Source organism: Pseudorca crassidens, chromosome 2, assembly GCF_039906515.1.
Source record: "Pseudorca crassidens isolate mPseCra1 chromosome 2, mPseCra1.hap1, whole genome shotgun sequence".
Lineage (NCBI taxonomy): Eukaryota > Metazoa > Chordata > Mammalia > Artiodactyla > Delphinidae > Pseudorca > Pseudorca crassidens.
The window spans coordinates 29,456,791-29,476,545 of record NC_090297.1 but is presented as its reverse complement, the minus strand read 5'-3'; the positions used below and the strand labels follow the sequence as shown (position 1 = coordinate 29,476,545).

General features: G+C 50.9%; 1 protein-coding gene across 3 annotated transcripts in view; it reads left to right on the top strand.

Annotated features, from left to right (window-relative positions):
* Nucleotides 1-19,755, top strand: part of GRIK3 (glutamate ionotropic receptor kainate type subunit 3) — a 232,522-nt gene that overhangs the window by 146,220 nt on the left and 66,547 nt on the right. For all 3 annotated transcript variants that reach the window (XM_067725529.1, XM_067725528.1, XM_067725530.1), the window contains exons 3-5: nt 8,022-8,279; nt 15,118-15,299; nt 17,657-17,710. In XM_067725529.1, coding sequence (XP_067581630.1) covers nt 8,022-8,279; nt 15,118-15,299; nt 17,657-17,710 — 494 coding nt within the window. The remainder of the gene's footprint in view (nt 1-8,021; nt 8,280-15,117; nt 15,300-17,656; nt 17,711-19,755) is intronic.

Here is a 19,755-nt window from a genome sequence, read left to right as displayed (position 1 = left end):
GAACTTTACACGAGTAGAATACCAATGTGTACTTTCTGAGTCTTGCTTCTTTCACCCTACAGTAGATCTGTGAGATTCATCTATATTGTTGCATGTAACAGTAGTCTCTTGTTCTTCATTGTCGTGTAGTGTTCCATTATATGAACAGACCACCGTTTTAAAAAATCAAATTTACTGTTGAGCATTTGAGTTGTTTCCATTTAAGGCCACAGAGTCGTTCTGCTATGAACATTCTCATCGATGTCTTTTGGCGCACAAACGCGCACGTTTTTCGTTGGATACATACCCAGGAGTGGAAATGTGAGGTCATCCAATGTGCATATGTTCAGCCTAACAGTTTTCCAAAGTTGCTGTACCAGTTGGCACTCCCCGCGGTAATGCAAGACGGTGGTAGCTGCTCCACATCGTTGCTAACTCGTGGTAAAGTCTGTTTTATTTTCGGTGGTTTATGTCGTGGATGTCTCACTGTGGTTTTATTTTGTATTTCCCTGATGACCAGAGATATTGAGCATCTTTTCAGATACTGAGAGATCATTTGGAGCTTCCCTTTCTTGGAGGGCCTTTTGGAGGCTTTCAACCACTTTTGAAAATTGAGTCGCTTGTCATTTTCATATTGATTTGTGTGAGTCTTTTATATATTCTGGCTATGTGTCCTTTGCTGGATATACATATTGCATATATCTGTTACAGATGAGCATGCCTTTTCACTCTCTTGGTAGTATCTTTTGAGGAGCAAACTTTTTCATTTAAAGGAGTCCAATTTATCAATATTTTCCATGATGACTATTGCCTTTTGTGTTCTGTTTTTGTCTATCCTAAGGTCATGAAGATATTCTCTTACGTTCTCTTCTGGAAGCTCTATTGTTTTATCTTTCATAGTTAACTCTATGATCTATCTCAGATTGATTTTCTGGGTCGGGTGGGAGGTAGGAGGTGAGGTTTATTTTTTCTACACAATGCTGGTGGGAATGAAAACTGGTTCAACTTCTCAGGAGAACTGTTTGGAAGTATCTACTAAAGTGAAATGTATGTCTGGAAGGTTGTTCCTAGCCACTTTCTTGACAATAGCCAAAAGTTGGAAATAAATGAAAGGTCCGTCAGCAGAAGAATGGATAGGTGGGGGGTACAGTTATACAATGGAATTGAATCAGCAATAAAAACAGAACCAGCTCTTGCTACACACACCATCACAGATGAGGCTCACAGACGTATTTTTGAGTGAATGAACAGTGATCACCTCTGGAAGAGGGATATGAACTGGAAAGGGGAAGACAGAACCTTCTTAGGTGTTGGAAATGTGCTGTGTTTTGATCTAAGTAGTAGCTACATGAGTTCAGTTGTATGTAAAAATTCATAAAATTCTGTGCTTAAAATTAATGCACTTTACTGAATTGTATTATATCTCAATAAAAAAAATATAAGTGGCTCCTCTCCACTGTCACTCTCCCTTAATGTCCTTTTGATAATACACCTAAGACAGACCCCTCCTGTGGTGAGAAGCACCCCTGTCTGACCCTGGAGGCATTTCTGCTGTTGGATTATGCTGCCCATTGGGGACCCTCCATCCCTCGGGGAACCCCGTGTTCTGTGATCTTTATTTTTTCTTTTGATCTTTGGTTTTTAAAAATGTATTCCTCGGGAGCATCATTAGGACTCTTCCAGAGGGGTGAGCTTGGGCCTCATTCTAATTAACCCAATGAGATTCATTTTCCCTAGGCAGAGGTTCTCATCACAGCTGGATCCAGCCACCGTGGGCCATGTGGGTTGAGGGCATGCAGAGGCCTGACACCACCTGCCCTGCCAGCTCTGGTTGAATTAGTCCTTTCCTCCACATGAGGCCCAGGAGGCCTTTCCCCATTAACAGGGACTTTCACTTATTGTCTTTAGTTTTAAATGTTTTGTGGAAAATTAAAAGATCAGTGACTGCCAGGCTGTGCCCGAGCCAACAACCCAGAGAACGTCTGTGTTTTCTTCCAAGCCTGACCGGAGTGGGGCTGGAATCGACCCAGCCCTCCCCAGGCTCCTCTGCCTCCATTTATTCTCTGGGCTGCTCAATTCCTTTTAAGACACAAATTGATTGGGATAATTTTTGCTATAACTACAATTGCCATGCAAAGGGGGTACGGGGGGGGGAGCTGCATTCAGGCTGTAGACTCCTGCAATGACTGTGAACCACTGAGTTACTATAAAATGACCAGAAAATGGATTCAAGACTGAAGCCACAAATAATGTAATTACCGCTGTGTGTGCTCAGGGCTGCCAGAACAAGAGTTGGCTGCTGCCCTGGAAACATCTGGAGATAAAGCTGCTGCGGCGGCTGCTGCTCTAACCCTACCCTGGTCCCTTTGGGGCAGCGGTGTTCTTCCAGGCTGGAAGCTCCTCAGAGGGTGGAAGGAACATGGGAGGGATAGGAAAAGCGATGTGGAGAGAGGCCATGGAGAAGAAGTAGGTGAAGGGCAGGACTGATGCCTCCTGCCGCCCAGCAGTGAGATCTAATCATTGCATCTCTGGGAGAATTGAAACCTAGTGTGGTCTTTATGATCATATCCCACTGTCGTCACCACTATCAAAACCAATGCAGTGTCACCACAGTTACTGTTATCACTGTCAGCCATGGTATCACCTCCACTCTTCACATCAACACCACTGTCATCACCCCTACTATCATCATCAGAATCACTGCAGTGACAGCAACATCTTCATCATCACCAACCTCATCAATACCAGCACATCATCACCACCATTCCTGCTATCCTCATCCCTGTTACAGTCATGACATTAACATCATCATGACCAATCCTGTCAACACCATCAAAATTGTTATCAACCCCATTCACATCCTTGCCAACATCACCATCACTGTCATAGCATCAGCATCTTCATCATCACCTCTCATCACCACCAACATCATCACCACCATTACTGTCATCACCATCAACATTGTTATCACCTCCTTCTCATCAGCACTTACATCACCGTCATCGTTCCTACCGTCATCATCACCATTACTGTCGTGACATTGACATATTTATCATCATGAGTCTCCTCACCACCATCCCACCGTTGTTATAACATCATCACTTTCCACCCTCACCAGTGCCGTCACCATGATCATCAACAGCCTCGCAATATGGTCTTCACCGTCAGGACCGTCACAGCTATCATTACAGTTACCTTCATCATCATCACAATCGATGTCAAAATCAAAATCACCTCCTTCAAGATCCCTCTTACAATCCTCTGCATCATCATAATTTGTGGTGGGTCCACTCTCGGTCAAACAGGATCCCCAGACCTTGGGCCTGAGCAGCGGGCATGACCTAAGCAGCTGGGCTGGGTGAGGATGGAGGTGGCAGGGCAGCATTTGTCTGCCTGCTTCAGGGTACGGATCAAAGCAGAAAATGCAAAAGACAGGTTCTTGGAGGGGGTAGTGGGAGGGAATGAGACGCAGAAGTTATTCAACCAAGTCATCAATCAGAAGGTCCTAGAAGGAAAAGAAAAAGAGTAGAGACAGTAGATAGTAGACTGGAAACCAGGGACATCAGAGGACCGCTAGGAGGTTCAAAACAGAAAGAGGAGGTAGAGCATGAGAGACACCTACAGATTTCACAGGGTGCCTACATCTTCAGGTTTGGGCAAGAGGGAGTGACCAGGCCTGGATGGCTGTCCCGCACTATCGTCATCTCTTCCGTATTGGTGTCCAGTCTCTATGGCTACAAAATGCTCAGGGAGCACCTGCTCATAAGGGGACGAGTGGTCAGAGAGACATTCAGTAAACCCAGAGAACAGAAGAACAACGTGAATGGGCAGTGAGAGTATAGGTCAGGGCATGGCCTCCTTGGGGCACAGGCCCTGAAAAGGAGAACTGTCCCCAAATTGGACCATTTACCAACAAACCTAGAGTTCCAATTTTGGAAGCATTTATTATCTCTGGGGTTTATGTCACACACAGTCACACAGAGTGCTGTCACTCTACGGTGACAATAGCAGGGACGAAACAGTGCTTCCCAGACTTGATCTCCAGTCCCACCACTGTAGGAGCACCAGGAAGGCACCATGTGCCCTATTGTATGTCCTCTCTTGCACTTGGCATTGGCCATGAGGAATCCTGGTCACACAGGAGATGCCCTCTGTGCTGGGCCTGCTTCCTTCCACACATGGCTGTGCTGTCCCGTGTTCCAGGTGCTTCCATCAGACTCCTGGCAGTAACTAGCCTACCCCCCAGAGTGCTCTTTCACCCAGACCATAAGTGGCATTCTCTGATGTTCTTGGGGGAAGTACAAATTTCAGGAGAAATAACTAAATTATACAATATCTCCTATTCCTAGGAGGCAGTAAGGGAGGAGAGGTGGATGTCAGTGGAGAGGAAAAATACCCTGAAGACCATACATTATGACCGATTCAAACCACCCTGTATCTTTGGATCCCTTAGCCCAGGCAAGAAGGGCTCTTTCCCAGGGCCTGTGCTTTGGAAGGGCTTCCCTAACCCTCCCCTGGTTGATGTCTCCTCTGAGTACAAGGGGTCAGTCAGACCAAGGGGACTTGCCCACCAGGAGCCTGTGCCCTGCCCTTCTAGTCTTTGCTCCAAGTATCTAGAACCCTGAATTTCCTGCCCACTTGGCTCTGTGCCCATCTCTAGGCCTGCACGAGCCTCTGCCCTGGCCTGTCCTCTGGAGGGAGAACCACACTCCCATGGTCACACTCCTAGGCCCTATGTAGGGGTGACCAAGAGACAGTTGTTTGCAAGGAGTGTGGACAGAGCTTGGACATAAGAAGTGGGGTGTCCGCATGGAAAGTTCAAGGCCCTTTATGGTTCAGGGTGGAACCAGTGGTCAAAGAGGAGGGGGCAGTGTAGAGGCTGGTGCCTTGTTTCCCCACATCACTGAGTAGGAGAAGTCTCCGTTCTCACCTGACTTTACAGGTTGTTAGGAAGGCGTATTTGCCAAGGTAGGAGAAAAGCACATGTTTTATATAACAGTTTGTTAGCTTGACTTAAAAACATTTAAATATTTAGCCACTTGGTATGTGGACCTCTGTTCTTTGGCCCTGGGCCTTGCAAATCTTAGGGGTGAGCCTGAGCCCAGTAGGTCATTCCCAGAGGCTCTTGAGGCAGCCAGGATGTGTCTGAATCCACTGTGTGCCCATGTCTTGCCTCCTCCTACATGCATCATATGTTCATACGTGTGCACACGGTGTCATTCCCATGGCCACAGGCTGGTGGGTGTACTGATGCTCCACTGATGATTGCAAGTGACAGAAAGCCAAATCCTAACTTGCTTAAGCAAACAGAGAATATATTGGTCCATGTAACCAAAGCCAGGGCTCCACTTGATCATGGGTCTCACATTTCCTTCTCTCTCTTAGCTCTTCTGTCCCCCACACTGACTCCATTCACAGACAAGCACTGTGCTTTTTCTGTGAGCACAGAGGGCTATTCCACCTCCACATCTTACCTCCTCCCAGGTCCAGTTATAGCAGGAAGTTCCTCCTGCTATAGCAGGAAGTTCCTCCCATGAGAGTGGGAGGTCTCATGCCATCCCATTGGCTCCAGCTGGTCACATGACCATCCTCCAAACCAATGTCTGTGGCCTGGGGGCGGTGAGCGAGCAGTCGGCTGGGGTCTGGGTCCCTAGCACTACCCCTCCGGGATTGGAAGTGGGAAAGGCAGTGGAGCCCAAAGGAAAACTAGAGACAGTTGCCAGAGAAAGGGCAGTGGCTCCTGGGGAGCCCCTGACTGCCCCTGAGAGGTCCCACTTTACGGATCTTTTAGACACAATCGCTGTAAGCCTATGCCCCGCTTTGAGTCCCAGCTGCCCTCGTTTCTGCTCATTTCACGCTCTGCTGTGCCCGCTGATGCTTGCCCTTCCCAGAAGCATCTGCAGGCTGACCTGCCTGAGTCCTTGGGCCTCCCCCAGGAATGTGAGCTGTTTGAAGGCAGGGATTCAGCATCCATTCACTCAGCACCTACTCAGACCAGACTTAAGCACTGTTGAAACAGCAATAAACAACACAGATCAAGCCCTTGCCTCTCTGGAGCTTACCACATTCTAGTGGGAGGAGAAAGTCAACAAATGAACAAGACTTCACTGGTCATTTAATAGATAAAGAAACAAAGCAGGTGTGGGTTTTCAGGAGTGTGGTTGGACAGGGATTGCTATTACAGGTTGGGTAGTGATGTGTTTCTAATAAGACACAAAGATGCAGAGACCTGGAGGAAGGGAAGGAAGGAGTCATGTGGATACCTGAGGGAAGAGCATTCCAGCCAAAGGGGACAGCACGTGCAAAGGCCCTGAGGCATGAGTGTGCTAAGCATGTTTGAGGAGCATCGCGGAAGCCAGTGGGGCTTGAGTGATGTGAGGAAGGGGAGAAGGATGTGAGAGGAAGCCAGAAAGTGGTAGTGGTGACGGGGATAGGGTGGGGAAGAGCTGCAACAAGTAGGGCCTCATTAATCACTGTAAGGACTTTGGCTTCGAGACTGAGTGAAGCGGGAGCCCTTGGAGCAAAGGAGTGATGTCATCCACCTTAGGTGGTGAAAGGTAAGATGGCAGGAGGATTACGGAGGAAGCCAGAACTGGTGAGGACGCTTCTGCAGTAAGGCAAGCAAAAGATGATGGTGGCTTGGACGGGGGTGGGAGTGGAGAGAAGTGGTCAGATTCTGATATGCTTTGAAGGAGAGGCAGCAGGAGTTGCTGATGGGCTGAGATGTGGGATATGAGAGGAAAGGAGTCAAGACAAAACCAGGGTTTGGGACATAAGGCACTGAGACAGTGGAGCTGCCGTTTACTGGGATGGGGTAGGCTGGGAGGAGAAGAGGGGGTGACATTTTGGACACGTTAGGTCTGAGATGCAAATTAGACATCCAAATAGTGATGGTGAGTGAGAGGTGAGATGTACAAGTTGGATGCCAGGGAACAGGTGGGGCTGGAGGTTTAAGAGTCACCAGCAGGTAGGTGTTTCATTCCTATATGTTTCTCAACGTTCCCCCCAGAACAGCACCAGGTACAGAGCTGGTGATGCTAATCACAGAGATGGTAACGTAAAAGTAATCGTCATTTCTATTTCATGAGTGCTATGCTGTGTCTTTTTTATTTAATTGAAGTATAGTTGTGTTAGATTCAGGTGTAGAGCAAAGTGATTCTGTTATACACACACTCACACACATATATATACACATACATATAAACTATTGAGTATAGTTCCCTGTGCTATGCAGTAGGTCCTTGTTGGTTATCTGTTTTATATTAGTAGAGTATATCTGTTAATCCCAAACTCCTAATTTATCCCTCCCCCTCTTTCCCTTTGGCAACCATAAGTTTGTTTTCTATGTCTGTGGGTCTATTTCTGTTTTGTAAATAAGTTCGTTTGTATCATTTTTTTAGATTTCACATATAAGCAATATCATATGATATTCATCTTTCTCTGTCTAGCTTACTTCACTTAGTATGATAATCTCTAGGTCCATCCATGTTGCTGCAAATGGCATTATTTCATTTTTTATGGCTGAGTAATATTCCATAGTGTGTGTGTGTGTGTGTGTGTGTGTGTGTGTGTGTGTGTGTATGCCACATCTTCTTTATCCATTCATCTGTCGATGGACACTTAGGTTGCTTCCATGTCCTGGCTATTGTGAACAGAGCTGCAGTGAACATTGTGGTACATGACTCTTTTTGAATTTTGGTTTTCTCTGGATATATGCCCAGGAGTGGGATTGCTGGGTCGTATGGTAAGTCTATTTTTAGCTTTTTAAGGCATCTCCATACTGTTCTCCATAGTGGCTGCACCAACTTATATTCCCACCAACAGTGTATACTCATAATCTCATTCAACTTCCCTATGATTCTCTAAGGTGGGGGCTATTACAACCCCAGTTTCCAGATGAGGAAACTGAGATTCAGAGAGCTTATCAGTCGCCCACCTCAGAGGGGTTTTCAAGATCACTGCTCCCCTGCCCCCAATGCCCAGGTGCCTGATGAGACAGCACTGACCCCTGTACCATCCCTCCCTCCCTCTTTCTGTTGCAGCCTGTGACCAGCTGGCACTGGGAGTGGTGGCGATCTTTGGGCCATCCCAGGGCTCCTGCACCAATGCCGTCCAGTCCATCTGCAACGCGCTGGAGGTGCCCCACATCCAGCTGCGCTGGAAGCACCACCCACTGGACAACAAAGACACCTTCTATGTGAACCTGTACCCGGACTACGCCTCTCTCAGCCATGCCATCCTCGACCTGGTCCAGTACCTCAAGTGGCGGTCGGCCACCGTGGTCTATGACGACAGCACAGGTGGGTAGCCAGGCCTGGCTGGGCCAAGGGCAGGAGACGAGGGTGGCAGAGCCCCAGGATCGGGATCTTTGCTGCTCGCTCAACTCAGCTGCCCCTGGGGAAAAAGTCCACACTTACACCCAAGCCTCATCTAGTCACTGATGCTCGCTCTGCACTCCCCTGCAGCCCGGTACACAACAGCCACACTCACCCAGCCCAGCCCACTTCACACCTGCCCTACACTCCCGCCTCCACCCCAGCAACATGCTCCAATCTGCACGCACGCCCGCACGGCCACGCCCACACCTACCAGCACCCTCCATTCACACATTCTCCTCTGCAGCAAACGCATCCAACTCTGTGCTGGCTACGAGCGCAGACTCTGGACTCAAACCAAACAGTACGTGATACACGCAGGCTCTGCTCTTACTAGCTGGGCAGCACAGAGCTGTTCCCTCTCCTCCTCTTTCTTTCCAAAGACTCAAGTCCCAAGATATTTCTTAGCCCTGCCTCTTAAGAGAGTGACCTTGGCGAGTCACTTAACCCATCTGGCCCTGCTCTTCCCACATGACAAGTCAAGAGCTACAGCAGCCAGCTTGGAGAGAGCCCTCCAGCTCTCAGCTGCCTGTGATTCCATGTCAGCTCTTGATTACCTCCTAATGGGGAGTCGGGATAGTGGGGAGAGAATCCCTCAGAAAAGACGATCAGAGATTTAGTTAACTCAGGATTCGACAAGCATGTCTTGAGTTCCTGCTATACCCAAAGCACCAGACAGTGGATACTGGACGGCAGAGACCCCAAGCCCTACTCAGTGCCCCCAGTTATTGAGAGCCACTTCTGCCCAGCTCCAGGGCATGGCAGTGTTGCTGCAACCCTGTAGTTCTGCCTGTCTTAACATACCACTGTGAATGATTGTCTATCTTTGAGCCAGTTTCTGCTTCCAGACCATGGGCCTTTGGTACCTCCGGGGTTTAGCACAGCACCTGGTACAATGTAGACGTTTAAATGTTTGGTTGAATTGAATTGAATTGAACTGAAAATAAAATGGAAATAAACTATAATTAAATATGGCAGGAAAGGATGTGTTGGGCACTGGTAAGGAAGAAGAAATAAAGATGTGGCTATTCCATCTTCTTTAGAGAAGTTAGTCATATTGAAGTGGGGTGAGTGCACACCCAGAGCTCACTGGTCTTTCTAGGCCATCAGAGCTAAGAACCAAGTGACATGTACATACAGTCAGAGCTAGAGGCACCTGGAGAGAGGAAGCTCCGTGGCCTTGGCTAGTCTGGGCTGATTTACCAGAGGAGGAGAGACATGAGCCTGGCCTTGAGGATGGATGGACAAGGAGAGGAGTCACGAAGGCATCACAGGAGGGGGAACAGTGAGAGCAAGATGAGGAGGTGGGACTGTGCATGGCGGTCTCATCAAGAGCACAGCCTGGCAGGGAAAAGGATCCCAGTGTGGAGGGGAGGAGGAAAAGATCAGATAAACAGCACGTATGAGGCTGTGGGCAAGGTCTCTGCTGTCTAGCTTCAGGGTTCAGACTTCACCTTGTAAGCAGCCGGGGACCACTGAGTGTTGTTGAGCAAAGAAACAGAATAATAAAAGCAGAGTTTTAGAAGGTGGCACTGACAGCAGTGTACAGAGGGTTGGAGGGAGAACCTGGAGCCGGAAGACTGAGGCAGAGGCGGCCATGTTGGTCCAGGCAGGAACAAAGGGGCTGCTTGGAAGAGAACTGGTGGCCAGAATGGAAGAAAAGAATTAGATGTGAGCAGGTAATATTGAAGATTTGTAGGAGTGTCACGGGCACAGAGTAGTCAGAACAGACACTGGCATAAACCACGGCCCAGCAGTCCTGGTGCCTCCAGGCTGGATGGGGGTAGCGGGGGAGGCTTTGCAGAGGAAAAGATGCTGTGGCATGAAGGTGGATGCCAGTGAGACTGGTCAGAGCGGAGGCTGAGGCCTGGAGCCTCCTCTTCCCAAGCATGTCTAGTTCTGACTGTATGTACACATCACTTGATTCTTAGCTCTGATGACCAGTGACCTCTGGGTGGGCACTCACTCCCCTATTAAGTTCTCAAAAGAAGATGGAATAACATCTTCATTTCTTCCCCCTTTCCAGTGCCCAACACACTCTTTCCTGTAGTATTTAATTATAGTTTGATTCAACTTGATATTCAATTCAACAAATATCTTAAAACTTAGGGGAGTCAGTGATGGAGCTGGTTTGGTCAAGAAGAACTTAGTACTAGGGATTCAGGGTTGGATTCAGTCAAACAATAGTATAAATTTGATGAAGAATAGTGAGTAGTAAGAAGTATGCTTCCAGAATCAGGATATTTCAAAGGGACAGGACAGCTGTGGGTCATCAAACCCATGGAATGGGAAGCACTTTATAGCAGACTGACTATGTTTGCTTTGAGGGTTGTTTCCATTAGGATGTTTTGTCTGTGAGTAACAGATAACCCAACTCAAATCGACTGGAGCAGTAGCCACTTAGTTATCTCACTGACAAGAAGTCTGGAGATGGGCCTTTCCAGGGCTGGTTTAGCAGTTCAGCAGAGTCAGGGTGCTGGGTCAGTGTCACCGCAGTTCTCTTGACTTTCCCCCTCATAGTCAAAATAAAGTTGCTGCAGCTCCAAGCATCACATCCTCACATGATGATACCCCAGGAAGTGGTAAGGAAAGAGGTGTGATTCGTGCCTCTTATCGGGAGGAAAATCTGCCTCGTAACCTTCCAACAGACCACACTCTACAGCTCATTGGGTCTGCACCTACCACCCTAAACACATTCAGATAGGGATGGGACTGCCACTCATTGGCTTTCACCCATCCCGAGTCACGTCTTGGGGCTGGCACGTGGCCACCCAAAAAAATCATGGTTCTCTCAGTATGCTTGAAAAGGGTACGTTAGTTATCTATCTCTATAATAATTCTGTGTAACAAATCACCCCAAAACTTAGTGACTTAAAATAATAAGCATTTATTTAGCTCTCAAGCCTGTGGGGTCAGTGACCGACTGAGATTGGCCAGGCAGTTGTTCTGGTCTCAGCTGGATCGCTTACCTGCTTGGGGGTCGGCTGACTGCTGGCTGATCTAGACTGGCCTTGGCTGAGATGGTGGGGTAGCTGGGCTCTCAATCCTCCAGCAGGCTAGCCCAGACGTGTCGTCATGACGATGGCAGAGGTGAAAAGAACAAACCCAGTGTGCAATTCCATTTCAAGTGTTTGCTTATGGGCCCTGCTGATACACCATTGGCCAAAACAGTTGACATGGTTGAGCCCAACGTCGTGGGTAGAGCAAGTCACCTGCCCCCGCAGCTGGAGGGCACTGCAAAATTACATGGCAAAGGATGGGGATGTAGAGAGGGGTGAAGAATTGGGGTCATCACTGCAATCCACTGCAGGGAGAACTGTTTTAAAATGTACCTGGGATCTAAAGTGTAGATACGACCAAGTGATGATATGAAGAGGCCAATAGCATAGAAAGAAGAGTTGTTACTTACAGTTCCCTAGAAGAAGGGGGCACACCATGGCACCCAGGGCCACATGGAGGGTTGGTCAGGAGGCAGGAGCAAGGGGAAATCATGGGCAAGAGCCTTTGTTAATTACTTATTACTATAGGTGGAATTTGTTAGGTGCAAACGTCCCATGTGGGGCAGGAAGCAAAACAGATTGTAGGGCTTGTGGTTGGAGAGTTTATAATACGATTTTTGTGTGCCCAGGAAAACCCAGTGATAATAGGGATACAAACTTTGGTCATTAATTTGGCCCATGATTTCAGGATGCCAATTCATCAGTTATAGAATACCAAGAGTGATTATTTCAGGGACCAGCAGTGTTTACCATATGAGCTTTGCCATGTAGCCACCTTCCTAGCCTAATCCGTGCACAAAGACGGATTTACATCAACAGTGAAAGGGAGGGGCTCAGAAAATGCTGGGGTAATGAAAAAGGGCCCAGCTTAAGAGCCAAAAAGAATGGGTCTTGAATTTTGATCCCATTGCTGGCATGCTGCAAAATCTTGGGAGGCTCACTTAACCTCTTTGGGCCTCAGTTTCTTTATTTGTAACATTGGAACAAAAGCCCCTACTCTGTATGCCTTCTAGGACAGGGAGACGTTTAAATAGGGTAATGAAAGCAGAAGTGCTTTGTAAGTGAAAAGCATGACTTCCACAACCATGATTCACTGCAGATATTTTGAGAGAGATTGATTAGGGAAGCAGCCAGGAAGGAGAACTCATCTCAGGCAAACAAAGAGCCTAGTCCTCTGCTGGGGTGGACCAAGACGAGCCTCTGGTGTCCTTTGGGAATACACTGATGGGAAGGAGGTCTGACATTTGCTGCTGGAGAAGGTGGGTCACTGTGTATTACACAGGGCAATGAACTTGGCTGACAAGAAAGCTCTGGTGGCCTCTGCTCTAGCATCCAGACTGTCCCTGTCCTCATGTCCTGGGTCCCCAAATCCCATGTGCCTACTGATGCTGTGCGTGGGTCTGAAAACTGAGCGAGTAGGAACAAAGCATGCGCTCAGGGCCTCGCAAGGTAACAGGTGTGAGCGGGCAGCATCATTCAGCCAAAGTAAGAACTTCTGGGATTAGTTGAGGAGGGAGGGTAAGGATGGGTGTGTGTGTGTGTGTTTGGGGGGAGCTTGTGACCCCTCCTTCCTCTGTAAGGTCACCTGATATCCTCTTCCTGCCCCCAGCAAGTCTGGTATTAGAAAGCACTGGGGCCCCTGTTTGGTCCAGACCACTCCAGGGCTCCAGAGCCCTCTCCCAGCCCACACACCTGGATCTGAGACCTTCTAGGAGGCTGGGGGTTCCTGATGCCCACAGCCATGGCGAAGCTTGTTTGAGAGCTCTTTGGGAGACTTAGGTCCCAGAGAAATATCTCTGTCCTCCCCAGCAGAGTGGAGTGATGGATACCAGTCGGTTCGCTTTCCAGATGGCCAGCCCTCAGGAGTGGGAATGAGAGGCTGGACAGACCCAGGTGTACGTACCAGAAATGGCTTTGGAAATCCAGACTTTTTGTTGGAAGGCTCAGGAAGTGGGTTCTCTGTGTGTGGGGACTCTGTCCGGATAGGGGGCCCTGCGACAGCTGATTGCGAACTTTAGTCCATCGCAAACTAGCTTAAGCAAAGAAAAAAAAAAAAGGCGAGGGTCGGGGGAGGATTTTGTTGGTTTCATTTACTGGAAAGTTCAGGAGTAGTTTTAGCTTTAGAGGTGCAAACGAGTATCTTTAGGGCTTATTTTCTTTCTGTGTTTCCTGACTTCTGCCCTGTGGGAATCCTTTACAGGTTCTAAGTGATGACCCCAGACTTGCTTCCTCCCCATTTGGAGTTAAATGGAAAGAGGGTTGTCTCTTAACAGTTGCTCTGGCACAATTCCTGGGAGTCATCTGATAGAACCAGCTGGTGTCACACATCCATCGCTAAGCCCATACCTTTGCCTAGAGCAATGCATGTGCTGATTGACCAGGCTGGCGCCAGATTCTGTGTCCCTGGAGTGGGGACTCTTGGGTCACATGGACTGAGCATGGGGGAAGAGTTGTTCCCCAAAGGAAAACCAGAGTGCTGTTCGCGGGGAAATAGAGCATGGCTGAGTGGACAGTGCAGCCAGGATGCAGACACCGAGCCCTGAGTATGGGCGGGCAGCCTGGCAGGTGGGAGGGGATGGCCTGCTTGGGACCCTGGGCCTGTGCTTCCTCCGCTCTTCCTGCAGTGGGTAGGGCGAGAGAGAACAGCAAGCAAGCTTGCTTCCAGGCTAAGCAGAGAGGAGTCAGCAAGAATGGACCTTGTACTAAGGACGGAAATGAACTTAATTAGACCTAAGCGAGCCATTTGTCTCCAAGAAGTGACATTCAGTTTTCCCTGGAAGTCCCCAGATTAAGTGGTTTTGCAAAATGCCAAGGTGGAGGATTTTTCAGTGTGGGGGGAAAAAAAAACAGTAGTCAATCCAATTCTGGAAATTTGTGTTGAGCACAACCGGAGTGCCAGGCCCCGTGCTAGGGCATGTGGAGACCCAGTCCCTAATGTTGAGGAGTCTGTGACAGGACCAGGAGAGTGAGATGAGGCCAGAAGACGCTAGTGCTGAAGGATGAGGCCACCGAGTTTCGGGGGAGAGGGGCAGGATGGGAGTGGGGTGGGGAGATCTTGTCTGGGCAGAGCAGTAGAGGCAGGTGTCATGGAGGAGGTGGCTGCACTGAGCCCGGAAGAATGGTTAAGGTGTTCGGGGGTAGCCTGCCCTTGGGGGTGGAGGCCGGGCACAAATGCCACCTGGCCTTCCTTACCTGGTCCAACCGTTGGTACAGCTGAGCCTGGAGCTGCCACTTGGGCCGCATCCTAGAAGCAGGTTGCTGGGACTGTTTAGGAAGATTATGTCCCATGCTTCACAGTGTTGCAGGGGGCAGGGGGAGGAAGAGTGGGGGGCCTCTGGTTCAGGCTCCATGAGTCTCTACACCGACTGAGTTAGAGAGGTGCAGGTGGGTGGACTCGGGGGGGATTCGCTAGCAGTCCGTGCCTGCTTTTGAATCTACAGGTGTGTACACACCTTTACCTACCTGTGTACACATGTGCTTATCAACCCAAGTGTATGTCCTGTGTGTGCGTGTAAGCATGTGTTTGTATGTGCATACATGCCTGTGGGCATGAGCCAGCATGCACGGCTGGGGGCACGTGTCTGTGCCGCAGTCTGCTAGTGCCTGGGTCTGCACATGCGTGGCTGAGTCCATGAACTTATCTCCGTGGGCCACATGTCAGTGTCCATGTGTGTCTGTAGACCTGTGGCCACACGAGTCTGTGGATACCTGCAGCTAGGTATACGTGGGCTCACATGTGTCTTTTGTGCCCCGGGACCTCTCAGGGCTCATCCGGCTGCAGGAGCTCATCATGGCCCCATCGAGGTACAGCATCCGCCTGAAGATCCGCCAGCTCCCCCTTGACTCTGATGACTCGCGCCCGCTGCTCAAGGAGATGAAGCGAGGCCGGGAATTTCGCATTATCTTTGACTGCAGCCACACCATGGCCGCCCAGATCCTCAAGCAGGTGCGTGAGCATCGGCCAGCGGGAGGGGTGGTTGGGGTCTGCCTGCCACTTCTCCCCCCTCCCCCCATTTCCATGATGTCAACCAGATCCAAGTTCAACCTCTAGTCTGCCTCTTTGCGGCTGTATGACCTTGGGTGGTCACTTTGCCTCTGTGAGCCTCAGTTTCACCAGCAGCAAATCGGACACAGTGGTCTTGACACTCTGAGTTGGTGTGAGGATGGGATGAGACGATGGTTGAGCTGCCCCAGCCAGGCCTGGCGCACGGAGGGTGCTGAGCAAATGCTAGTTTCCACGCCACCTCGGGGCAGGTGGGAGGCGGGGGCTGCGGAGAGGGAATAGAACGCTGCAGGAAGCACGGGGAGGCCTGGGGGTCTCGGGAACAGCCCCCAGCATTCCTCTTCCAGCCACTGATTCCCTGCAGCCCGTGGCACTCGGTGTCACTCTCCCATCCCTGGGAGGTTTATCGAGGCTCTGTGCACCATCTGCTCAGCTCTGCAGCAACGGCGGCGGAGGAGAATGGCTCTCGGTCCTTGGCCGCGCCTCCGTTCCCGACAGCCCAGGGTGGCGTGCTGGGAACCAGGGCGAGCTCTGCCAGCCCCCTAAGAAACAAACAGTGAAATCGCTCACAGCCCCCTTCCGAGGGTGCCGCAGCCGAAAACAAAACCACTCTGATTCGAACCAGTGCTTTGTGTAAAAGGCAATTATGTGGTCCCAGAAAGCGAACCTGGTGATTGGAGGAGGCATTCTGTGGGGCCTTGACACATGACCCCGGGAGAGGCTGGTGGCAGGGAAGGGTCACAGGGATACAGGGGGAGAGGTGCTGAGCTGGCCAGGAATATGTTCAAGGCCTTCCCTGCACACCCTGCAAGGGGTGCCCAAGCTGAACGGCAGCCTCTGTCTTCCCCCAGAGGAAGTCCCACCCCAGGACCCTTCACACAGGGGCTAAAAACTCATTTGAGAGCTTGAATCCTGCCTCTGCCCATGGGTGTTATATATCCAAGAACAAGTGGCCCTGGAGTCATCCCCTGCTCTGTAGATGGAGTGAAGGATCCCTCCCTGCCCTGGTTCTGGAGGATTCAGTGAGATGAGGCGAGGAAAGCGTTTATCCCAGTGCCCGGGGCACAGTCAGCATGCATGCGGCAACCTTTACGCTCAGCGTGGAGGAAGTACATGCTCCCCAGAAATCCCTTAACCCTCAGTGTCCCGGCCAGCGGCGCCCAGTGCCTCCCTCCTCTTCCAGGCATGTGTAACTGAGTAATAAAGACAATCCCAACTTGGGTTCCCTGAGGAGTTACTCGGTGCCGGGTACACACACAGCTCCTCATTTATCGCCGCTCTGGGAAGTGGGGGCGATTATCGTGCTCGGTTTCAGATGGGGAAACTGAGGCTCCGGGGGAAAGTATTGGGCCTGAGGTCATCCAGCCAGAAAGTCAGAATTCACTCCCCAGTTTGCTGACATGAAAACTCCTAGAATTGAAAATGAAGATTCTGTGCTCAGCCTGACCCTGAACTAAACCAAGGTGAGCACGTCTGCGTACTGAGGACTCCTTGAGCCTTTCACCTGCGAATGCGGGCTGTGAACCTCCAAGACCGGGAGGGAATGTGAAGCATTTTCAAAGTGTATTTGACCCAGTGACATCTCCTCCTGGAGCACTTTGTGGGCCCGCATTCTGAAGAACTCTGTGGAAAATGCGTGATGGTCATTAGTATTATAGATTATCGGCTTCTAATAAAATACATTAGATTTCATGATGGTGTAGAAGAGTAATTCACAGCAGCCATGTGGCCTGCTGTGTGGCCAACCAGGACCCAAGACGCAGGGATGTGTCAGCCCTTCCGGGGGAGGCTCAGACTGAGGACAGACCCTCCTCGTCGGGCCTGGCTGGGCTGGTGGGAGCCGAGCTCCCACAGACGTCTTTCTGGAGCCAGGACAGTGAGTTCAGCTGAGGAGAGTCAGGGCACTTGAGGAGGCGATGTTGGGCGGATTCCAGCAGCATTTCTCCAAGTGTGGCAGGCCCAGCGATGCTTACTAAAAAGGCAAACCTGGCCCTGCAGAATTTGGAATATTTGGAGAGCGTGGCCTAAGATTCTGCATTTTAATGTGTCACCCATGATTTTGCTGCACACTCCAGTGTGAAATCCACTGCTGTCTGCCAGCCAGTCATTTTCCCTGTCTCAGAGGATGCCCCACTCCAAGCAGCCAGCCTCTCCCAACCCACCGCCAGCCTGTGCTGCCCCGGGTCCTCACCGCTCTCTCCCCGCTCCCTTCCCACCCCCCATCCCCCCTGCCAGGGTGGAGAGGGGGAGGGGCTTCTCAGGTGTTCCCTGCAGGGTGCTGACACTTTGCTCTCCCGTAGGCCATGGCCATGGGCATGATGACCGAATACTACCACTTCATCTTCACCACCCTGGTAACGTACCTCCGAGTCCTGGCACGGGTCGGGGTGGGGCTCCCTCAGAACAAGGTCAGCCCGGGGGAGACAGTTGCAGCAGCTAGAGGAGATTCAGGCTGGACTTGCTTCCTAAGGCTGTAGGTGTGGCCCCAGGCAAGGGCACAAATTTGCCTTTGTGGCCTGCCCACTTTGAGGAGTGACATCTTGTTGTGACTAAAGACAGGGACTCTAGAACCTGCCAGTGTGCACACAAGCCCCTCTGCTTGCCGGCTGTGAGACCTCGCAGAGATAATTTAACCTCCCTCAGTTTCTCCCTCTGCAAAATGGGCATGATCATGGCTCCTACCTCCTAGGATTGTTGTGCGAACTGAATGAGTTCGTGAACTAAAGCTCTGAGAGCAGGGCCTGCTCGTGTGAAGGGCTGTTGTTATGACGATGACCCTTGGCCCCAGCCCACACGCCCCCACACAGGTCCCAGGCCTCAGGCCTCACGCAACAACCGGAGTTGCCACTTTGGATTCGTGTGACATCCGCGCTCAGGTCTGCCCACTCGCTATCAGCTGGGGCCAGCCCACCTGCGGGCTCCAGATGGGTCCTGTCCAAACCTTGAGAACATTGAGGGCCATTTAAACCCATTAGGGTAATTAGTTGTGGTCTGAGATCAGCAGAATAACGAGATGCCTGTGCCAAAGGGGCACCAACCCCCAGCCACCCTGCCTGGGGGCCAGATGCCCTGGATGTCACTGCGGCCCCGGGTAGACTCTTACCCAGCCCCGATATGGGGCAAGTGACAGCATCACTAAACATCCTGTGGCTGAAACAGGCTCCCGAAATCTGTGTCAGACTTGCCACTGCAGTCTTGCAAGCCTCTAGCTGTGTTCCTTCGTTCACCCAGCACCCAGCTAACATTCCTTACCCAGCACCTGTATTCAACTGAGTATCTCAAGACGACTGGCACTGAGGCCTGCCCTCAAGGAGCTCCCATCCTGCCCAGTCTGCATCTCTATGTGTAACTCGTTCGGCCGGCTTGTGCCATCACAAGCCATCACATCAGATGGCCACGGGGCACAGCAGAAGGAGACGCCGGGTGCCACAGAGCTGGTGGAAGGTGGGGAATTTCAGGCAGTCTTTACAGGAAAGAAGATGTTTGAACTGGACCTTGAAGGATCAACAGGAGTTCACCAAGGAGAGAGAGGAAGGGCATTCCACATAGAAGGAACAGCATAAGCAAAGGCCAGGAGGCAGGTTAGCTCTTCAAGGCTCACTCTGGTTGATTGCCAGAGCCAGCTGTGTTCATCTCTTCCTGGCTTCACTTTCAGTCAGTGACATCATGCAAGTAGCTTGAGATTGGCCAAGGTGGGAGTATTCACACCACAGAAGCTGGCAAATGCTACAAATAAGCGGTTCCTCCTCGCCATCCCCTGAGAGCTGGTTATTAAGCATTTCCCAGCATACAACTGCTTGTTACCCTCTCTCCACCCCCAACCCTGTGCCCATGGCAGAGCTCAGGGGCCACCCTGCCCACTCTTCTGATCCAGAGCCCAGACCTGGAGACCTGCCGGGAGCCTTGGTGGGAGAAAGGGATGCTGGAAGCTGGTGACTGAGACCAGGTACCTTCTGCCCTGGTCCCTTCTGGATTTCTATCCACCCGAGCGAGCTTCTCCCCTGGGAAAGTCATTGGAGGCTGGAGGATGAGGTCATCAGATCCCCAATATTCCACCTCCATATGGAGCTAGGAGCAGGGCAGAGGAGCAAGGCTGGGATGGTGGGGTGGGGCACATGCCAGGCGCCCGAGGCCCTGTCTCCAGGCATGGCAGCCCTGGGCTCCTAGGGTGTTGAGTCCAACCTCTGGGCCCTTAGAGGTCCCCACCAGCCCTGTGCCAGCTCAGTGCATTCTTCCCACACTTCCATCCTGCTGGCTTACCTCTCTGAGTCCTCACCGCTCTGAGCTGCTGTAAAAAAGCCCTGGCGTCCATGTAGGAATAGACAAGGGAGGAGCAGGCAGACCTCCCGGGACCGCTGTGGTCCCCCTGCAGGCCGTGCCCATCCCCCGTGCCCATCCA